At 39.9% G+C, this 9,499-nt stretch overlaps 1 protein-coding gene across 1 annotated transcript in view; it reads left to right on the top strand.

The window, feature by feature from the left end:
- Positions 1-8,388, top strand: part of LOC106876243 (thymidine phosphorylase) — a 12,963-nt gene extending 4,575 nt beyond the window's left edge. Inside the window, exons 3-7 of the mRNA XM_014924731.2 lie at positions 540-658; positions 2,227-2,392; positions 4,655-4,891; positions 5,837-5,971; positions 8,034-8,388. Coding sequence (XP_014780217.1) covers positions 540-658; positions 2,227-2,392; positions 4,655-4,891; positions 5,837-5,971; positions 8,034-8,191 — 815 coding nt within the window. The 3' untranslated portion in view covers positions 8,192-8,388. The remainder of the gene's footprint in view (positions 1-539; positions 659-2,226; positions 2,393-4,654; positions 4,892-5,836; positions 5,972-8,033) is intronic.
- Positions 8,389-9,499: the final 1,111 nt, after the last annotated feature.

Below are 9,499 nucleotides of genomic sequence, written 5' to 3'. Positions count from 1 at the left end.
TTTACTTTTCGTAATGAGATAAAACACCAAGGCTGTGTACATTATAGAACATTTATAAATAGGTCTTACAGCTGTTTCCAGGATATTTATTATATCTTTTCATCGGAGACGGTGTGAGAGGATGATTAAGCAATAGTTAGTTTAGTTAAGATAGAAAATAGAGATTGAATGTAGGAATATTGTATTTGTAAATCCATTGTTTAGGCAGAATGGTATACATATAAGATTCCAATACCTTGTGAGTAAAATCAAACAGTCTTTAAGATTGGTCATTGCATTTGTAAACCCATTATTAAGATTCCAATACGTGTCTTCTACTGTAGTAAGTGTCGTCTACTATAGCCTTGAAGCAACCAAAGCTTTGTGAGTGGCTTTGGTAGATGGAAACTGAAAAAGCCCGTCGTGTGTGTATATATATATGTATATATATATATGTGTGTGTCTGTATTGTCACCCAGCATAGAAAACTGGATGTTAAATGATGATGTTATGTCATTGCATTTTAATTGGTGTCTTCTTTCTATCCATCTATTTTACAGGTTCCATTATATCAAAGAAAGGAGTGGAGGGCATCCATGGACTTGTTTTGGATGTTAAATATGGCAAAGCTGCTTTTATGACCACTGAAGCAAAAGCTAAACAACTTGCAGAAAGAATGGTAAATAGCTAAAATGTCAAAATATCTTTAAGTTAGATGACTGGAGCAATACCTTTAGTCGAACAAATCGACTTCAGGACTTACTCTTTGTAAGCCAAGTACTTATTTATCGGTCTCTTTTGATGAACTGCTAAGTTACAGGGATGTAAACACACCAACATTGATTGTCAAGGGACAAAGACACACAATTCCATGAGCAGGCTGTTCCGTTGATCAGATCAGTTGGAACACTTGTGGTCATAACGGAGGGAATGCCAGGGGCGATAAGTGAATGTAGTTGCTTGCCTCAAGACGACAATGACCACCGCCATCACCACCACCATCACAGTCAAAATAGAATCCCTTTCAGGGGTGTGCCACCTAGGTAGGCAAAGCAGGCAGTGCCTACCCTGAATGAAATAGACCGATTGCAACATTTTCCTTTTATGGCTGAATATGCACCTAATTCAATAAAATTACGAAGGTTACTCTAATTACTATGCATAAAATTTTACTTGTTTCAGTCATTTGACTGTGGCCATGCTAGAGCACCGCCTTTAGTTGAGCAAATTGACCCCAGGACTTATTTTTTGTTAGCCTAGTACTTATTCTATCGGTCTCTTTTGCTGAACCACTAAGTTACGGGGACGTAAACACACCAGCATCGGTTGTCAAGTGATGGGGGGGGGACAAACAGACACACAAACACATACACACACACACACATATATATATATATACATATATACGATGGGCTTCTTTCAGTTTCCGTCTACCAAATCCACTGACAAGGCTTTGGTCGGCCCGAGGCTATAGTAGAAGACACTTGCCCAAAGTACCACACTGTAGGACTGAACTTGGAACCATGTGGTTCGTAAGCAAGCTACTTACCACACAGCCAACCTACGCTTATAGCTAAACTATGTATAAAATGCAAAATATTTTTTTTCTTTTTGTAGATCAGGATGGCATAATTCACCCCTGCCTTTCAATCCCAGTATTAAAGCTACACATAGTAATACACTGAGTGCTGCGTACACTCCTACAACACCATTTTCTTTATGTGCTATAAAGGCAGAAACAAATCTGCCTTCAACTCAGTCGCACTCCTGTGTTTCGCTTATTTTTTGTGTGTTTTACTATATAAGGGTTACCAACTGCCTACTCTGAGTAATTACTGACGGCACACACCTGATCATTGTATTGTTAGAAAGTTTCTTTCTTCATTATTTGTTATTTTAAGTCTATTTTTTTTATGATTTCTTATTTGATTTCGTATTTGATGCTTCGCCTATCTCCACAAAAAGCAACCTTTTTGTTGTAATTCTTGGGATCGAACTGGTAAGATTGTTGAATACAGAAGACTGGAAATGATTGGCCATAAACAAGGGTACGGTATCCATCATTAGTTGTTTTAGCTGCAAACCTTGCTGATCAGGAGTCAGCCCCATTTAAATATCATTCCAAAGCCTCGTTTTCGACTGGCTGGCAGGATGATGGAAATAACTCTGAGTTGTAATAAGAGCGATAGTTATTACCATAGCTCCTTCCTTCTCAAAAAAGTAAGGTGAGATTTTGATGTTTTTTAGGTGGAAACTTCCTGCAAATTAGGAATTAAAACAAGAGCTGTTCTAACTAAGATGGATTATCCATTAGGGAAAATGGCCTCTAATGGAACTCTGGAGATGATAGAGTCAGTTCAGTGCCTGAAGGGAAATGGTCCAAAGGATATTATGGAACTTGTAACTAATCAAGGTGAGAAAAATTCCAGGATTATAAAATGAATTGCTTCTACTTTTCTTAAACATTAATAATAATAATATTGATTTCAAATAATAATAATAATAATAATAATCATCATCATCATCGTCGTTTAACGTCCACTTTCCATCTGGCATGGGTTGGATGGTTTGACTGAGGACTGGCGAGCCAGAAGGCTGCACCAGGCTCCAATCTCATCTGGCAAGGTTTCTACAGCTGGATGCCTTTCCTAATGCCAACCACTCTGAGAGTGTAGTGGGTGCTTTTACGTGCCACTGGCATTAGGGCCAGTCAGGTGGTTCTGGCAACGACCATGCTCAAAAGGTGTTTTTTATGTGCCACCTGCACGGGAGCCAGTCCGGCAGCACTGGCAATGACCATGCTCGGATGTTGTTTTTCACATGCCACCGGCACATGTGCCAGTAAGGCAACACTGGCAACGATCACACTCAATGGGGCTTTTAGTAATAATAAGCAAAAGGGGCTGATATCTACCTAGCTCATATACCAGAAAACCCCAAAATGGCAGAAATTCAAAAGATAGTGCTCATGGGAACTGCCTATATCCTACGTAAAATACTGTCTATGTAATCTCAAATTTTAAAAAACTTATAATTTTCTTATGGTTTCTTAAACATTCTCTAGAACAACACTATGTGCAAAACCAAATATATGGCACCCTAGGCATAACACCAACATGAACTTCTAACTTGTTGTCTCTTGAGGTCTCTAGGTGAGGCTTGGAGCCAATTTGTACAAATGCAAAGCAAAAGTCAAACATAAAATAATAATAATAATAATAATAATATCATATAAAATTCATCATCTGAACATGGTCAATGCCAGTGCCCCCAGACTGGCTCCCATGCTGGTGGCACATAAAAGGCACTATCTGAACGTGATTGATGCCATACCTGTCTGACTGGCCCCTGTGCCAGTAGCATGTAAAAAGCATCTATTACACTTTCGGAGTGGTTGGTATTAGGAAGGGCATCCAGACGTAGAAACTTTGCCAAATCAGATTGGAACCTGGTGCAGACACTGGCTCTCCAGACCTCAGTCAAACCGTCCAACCCATACCAGCATAATAATAACAATAATAATAATAATTTCAAATTGTGCTCAACTGGTACTTATTTTATTGACCCTGGAAGGATGAAAGGCAAAGTCAACCTCAGCAGAATTTGAACTCGGAACGAGAAGACAGATGAAATACCTTTAAGCATTTTGCACAGTATGCTAGCAATTCTCATCACTTTTAATAATTTTTTTTTCTTTATTTTCTTACCTTTAACCATCCAACACGGAATATAGGCCACTTATAATTGAATTCCATGTCACATAATTTCTCGTTTCTGTACTTATACTCTGCTATGAATGTCCCCCTTTCTCTAGTTCCTTTTGTGTTGATCTACGCCGTGAGTTCTTAGGCCTACCCCTCTTTCTATACCCATCCGGATTCCACTGTAAAGCACTTTTCGTTACATTTGGTGTGTCTTTTCTAATTGTACTACCAATCTACTTCCACTTTTTCTTAAATATTTGCTCCCTAATCGAAACTTGATTTGTTCTTTGCCATAGCTCCATATTGCTTATGTGTTCGGGCCATCTGATTTTAAGTATACTACGCAAGCACCTGTTGATGAATGATTGTATTTGCTTATTTGACTTAACTGTTGTTCGCCATGTCTCAGCCCCATACAATAACACCGCTTTTACGTTAGTGCTAAAAATTCTTATATTTTTCTTTATTGAAATTACACTTGCGCTCCATACTTTTTTTAACAGGTGAAAAGCGGTCCTTGCCTTACTTATTCTCGTCTTAATATCTTAATAACTAACAATAATTTGCATTGACTTCTTGCATTGAAATAAAGCTGTGTTCTTAATTGTAGCTCAAATATGTTATAAAAATTGAAATTCAATCATTTGCATTCTAAAGGTAACCAAGGAATCTCTGTACGGAAGCTGGATCTGCTAGAAATAGAAACAACAAATCACTCAGCAACTTATTTCTATCTGAGAGAACTCGCTAGGAATGTGTAGTGGGGGAGTTTAGCTCAATCGGTCAGAGCATCGTGACGCATAATCACGGAGATGTGAGTTCAAGTCCCACAGCTAACCACCTACACTTTTTTCTGCAAAATAGGGGTAGTTTATCCTGTTCAGGCTATATTATTAGCATTATCCTGCGTTTGAGAAATTAAAAATCGTTTCTTTATTTCTATTTCTTTGTTACTTCTGCCATTTCTATAGGTGCTCATCTTTTACTGATGATGAAGAAGGTGCAAAGTTTGGAAGAAGGACTGAAGAAAATACAGGTGTCAATAAATGATGGTACCGCTCTGAAGAAGTTCCAAGACATGATGGTGGCCCAGGGAGTTGATAATGCTATTGCTCATCAACTGTGTCAGTCTGAAGATACCTGGCAGATGTTTACTGAGCAAAACAGGACGGCTAAATGCATTACAGAATTTAAAGTTGACAAAGACGGTAATTATACTTGATTATTTCTCTGGTATTGTAGCATCTTCGGATTACTCAAGTTCCAGATGTTGTGTGTGAGTGTGTGTATGTACAAACGTGTAAAAAGTGGCACTCTGTCGCTTATGATGGCACGTATTGCAGCTGATCTGATCAGTGGAAAAGACTGTTTGTGAAATTAATGTGCAAGTGGCTGAGTACTCCACAGATTTGTGCACCCTTAATGTAGTTCTCGGGGAGATTCACTGTGACACAGAATGTGACAAGGTTGGTCCTTTTTGCCAGCTGAGTGGACTGGAGCAATGTGAAATGAAGTGCCTTGTTCAAGGATACAGTGAACTGCCAGAAATGGAACTTGGGGCCTTAGATTTGAAAGCTGTATACGCTAACTGCTAAGCCACATACCTTTACACAAGCATATATAGTCACATAGAGACACACATGGTACAGAGATACATATGACATATAAAACACACATAACTACACACACACACACATGCACACAGACAGGCATGCACATATGCACACATATACACACAGATGTGCACAGACAGAGGCACATGCAGACACACACACACAGACGTGCATGCACACAGATACATGCACACAGACATGCACACACAGACACGCATGTGCACAGGAATACACACACATATAGGCATGCATGCATATACACATATGCACACTCACAGACACAGGTACACACACTGATGCATGCACTTATACACACACTGACATATGCACTGACATGGATACATATGTGTGTGTATACATAAATACACACACACACACGCACTTACAAACAGACAATTGCTCAAAGTGTCTTTCTGTAGAATGGAACCAGAATCTTCATGGTCCTGGGGCAACTGTCTTACCCACACAGTGTTCGTATCCAAAGCTGTTTAATGATAGTCCCCCACCATAATGGAACCCTTATAAATCTATATTTTGCAGGTTACGTCCAGGCCATTGATGCCCTGTGTTGCGGTAAGGTTATAATGAATTTGGGTGCTATGGAAGTGAGAGCAGATGAAGATTATGGAATTGGAATGGAATTCTGTGTGTCTGTTGGAGATCCTGTTTCTAAAGGTGAGTAACATCAGATATTTGTGTTGTAGTAGTTGTAATGATGTTGTGGTGTTAATGCCTGTATTTATGTTCGAGCCAGTCATGTTACACACTGATATTATTTGTATGTATTTGTGAATACATCATCATCGTTTAATGTCTGCTTTCCATACTGGTATGGGTTGGACTGTTTGACTGAAAACTGGTAAGCCAGTGGGGCTGTACCAGGTTCCAGTCTGATCTGGTAAGGTTTCTATGGCTGGATGCCCTTCCTAATGCCAATCACTCTGAGAGTGTAACAGGTGCCACTGACCTGACATTGGCATCGGCCATGACTGTGGTTTTACTTGGCTCGACAGGTTAACACAAGCACAGTATATTGTCAAGGGTCTTGGTCACCTATCACTGCCTCTATGAGGCCCAACTTTTCAATGATGCTTTTTACATGTCACTGGCACAGGTGCCTTTGACCTGACACCAACATCAGCTGACTGTGGTCTCACTTGGCTTGCGAGGTCAACACAAGCATGGTATATTCCCAAGGGTTTTGGCCACCCATCATTGCTTCCATGAAGCCCAATGCTTGAATGGTGCTTTTTACATGCCACCAGCACAGATGCTAGTCAGATGGTACTGGCATTGGTAGCGACTACGGTTTCATGGCCATGACACAGCATTAGAAAACTAATGTGTATACTTATATGTGTGTGTATACATACATACATCATCATCATCGTTTAAAAAAAAGATTTTTTTTTAAGCATTCGCTCAACCAGGTCCTTAGACCACTGAAAACGCAAGGGCTACTAGAATAAAATGGATATTAGACAGAAGTTATAGGTGATGATGTACATTAGACTTTAAAGACTGGAGGTCCTATTGAAGAGGAAAACCAGACTGTCGAAGGGAATTCCAAAGTTCTGAGGTGCGTGGGAAGAAACTAGTACTGTAGGAGGTTGCACAGTCTACTGATGAGAACTGGATGCAAGTCTAGTTTAACGTCTGTTTTCCATGTTGGCATGGGTTGGACAGTTTGACATGGAGTTGGCCAACAGAGAGCTGTCCAGACTCCAACTGACTGTTGTGGCATGGTTTCTATGGCTGGATGCCCTTCCTAATGCCCACTACTTAGCAGAGTGTGCTGGGTGCCTTTCACATGCCACTGGCATGGGTGCATTTATGCACCACTGGTTTGAGTGTGTTAACACAGCACCTACATGGGCGCTTTTTAAGTGGCACCGGCACCTGAAAGGACAGTCCTGTACCTTCTGATAAGGATTTTGTGACTGCTGCATGGGGCTATTATAATCTGTGCTAGTTGTTACACGTTCAATATTAACTCAATATTTAACATCATAGCATAATATTTATGGTTGCAGCAACCAGTCTCTGAAACAGCTGTAAAGTCAAGAGTTGATTGCATTTTGTAATTTGTATATGCAGCTGTTATGATGTAAAATATGACAGAAAATTCAAAATAATGGTGAAAGACATGTACTACACTTAATGGAATGGGTAAACACAGATAAACCCATTTCATCATTTAATCTTCATTCTCAAAACCAGCGTCGCTTACTGGCACCTGTGCCGGTGACATGTTAGAAAATCATTCAAGCGAAGTTGTTGCCAGTGCTGCTGGACTGGCTCCTGTGCAGGTGACATGAAAAAGCACCTACTACACTCTCGGAGTGGTTGGCGTTAGGAAGGGCATCCAGCTGTAGAAACTCTGCCAGATCAGATTGGAGCCTGGTGTAGCCATCCGGTTCACCAGTCCTCAGTCAAATCGTCCAACCCATGCTAGCATGGAAAGCGGACGTTAGATACTGATGATTCTTTAGGATTTTAGCACTTTGGAAAAAGTTGGTATCCTTCATCAGGAAAGCACCAAGTTTCACAACTAAAAACACATAGGATGCTGAAAAAGTCTTATGACTGAAAATGAAGAAGACGAACGCAAAAGACTCTCTCCCCCTGCCTCCATCTCTCTTTCACATAAATATAGAAAATACTAACATAGATAGAAATTAGAATGTTGAGTTATATATTTGTTTGTATATGTATTTATATTTTTGTATATTTGCAGGTCAAACCTGGGTAAAAGTTCACCACAACAAATGCAGTGATCGTGAGCTGACAAATTTCAGTGAGGAAATCCAGTCAGCACTAACAATCGGCTGTGACAAGATTCCTGAAGGTGACCTTAGAAGGATCAAAGAAGTCATCGTAAGCAAGTCATCATAACTTAAATAGCATGGCTTGATTGGAATTCAAAGACAGCTTGATTAGAATTCATTGACAACAAATTATATTAAATAAATATAGAGATACATATTAAAAATAAAAAACCACCGACTAAATTTATATTTTGTAATAATTAAAAAATAACCCTTTTTATAGACTTTTTTATAGACAAATTATAAAGATATTTTAAAATCTGATTTTTGTCTTTTGTTGTTACATTGTTGTTCAAAGTGGCAGAATCGGTAGCACATCGGGTGAAATGCTATGTGATATTCCATCTGTCTTTACATTCTAAGTTCAAATTCTGCCGAGGTCAGCTTTGCTTTCATCCTTTCAGGTCGATAAATAAAGTACCAGTGAAACACTGGAGTCGATGTAATTGACTAGTCACCTCCCAGAAATTTCCATGCATTGTGCCTAGAGTAGAAAGGATTATTACATTGTTGTTTAACCCTTTTGTTACTATATTGTAGGCGCGGGCATGGCTGTGTCGTTAGGAAGCTTGCTTCCCAGCTACATGGTTTCGGGTTCAGTCCCAAGTGTCTTCTGCTATAGCCCTGGGCCAATCAAAGCTTTGTGATTGAATTTGGTAGGCGGAAGTTACGATCCAAGGTACTTTTGAATGGGTTGGGGCTGGTTATGCGAGACTGGTGTAGGATACAGCCATGAACTCACTTTATTTGCTGGGTCTTTGCAGTCACAGTACATCTCCAGAGGTCTCGGTCTTTCGTCAGTAGCTCTGTCAGGCTTCACTACCTCATCCCATGTCTTCTTGGGTCTACCTCTACTCCGGATTCCTTCAACTGTTTGGGAGTGGCTCTTCTTCACTCTGCTCTTCTCATGCATCCGTAGTACATGACCACACCAGCGCAAACATCTCTTTTGCACGCCACATCCTATGTTTCTTATGTCCAGCATTTCTCTCAGGGCGCTTACACTCTGTCATGTGTGCACACTGACATTACACATCCAGTGGATCATGCTAACTTCATTTCTTTCGAGCCTATGCATGTCCTTTGCAGTCACGGCTCTTTGTTTCACTGCTGTGAAGCATGGCAGTTCGCTACACATATTTCTGTTATTGATTTACTCAGAATCTATCTTTGGTCAGGTACAGACAAGACTGAGTGTTAAGAAGTTTGTTTCCCAGCCATTTGGTTCTGGGTTCAGCCTCACTGCATGGCATCTTGGGCAAACGTTTTCTGCTATAACCTCAGGACAACTAAAACCTTGTGAGTGGATTCAATAAATGGCAACTGAAAGAAACCCGTCGTATATATATATATATATATATATATATATATATAT

The sequence above is a fragment of the Octopus bimaculoides genome, chromosome 2 (genome assembly GCF_001194135.2).
Source record: "Octopus bimaculoides isolate UCB-OBI-ISO-001 chromosome 2, ASM119413v2, whole genome shotgun sequence".
NCBI lineage: Eukaryota > Metazoa > Mollusca > Cephalopoda > Octopoda > Octopodidae > Octopus > Octopus bimaculoides.
This window is presented reverse-complemented; position numbering and strand designations above follow the sequence as displayed.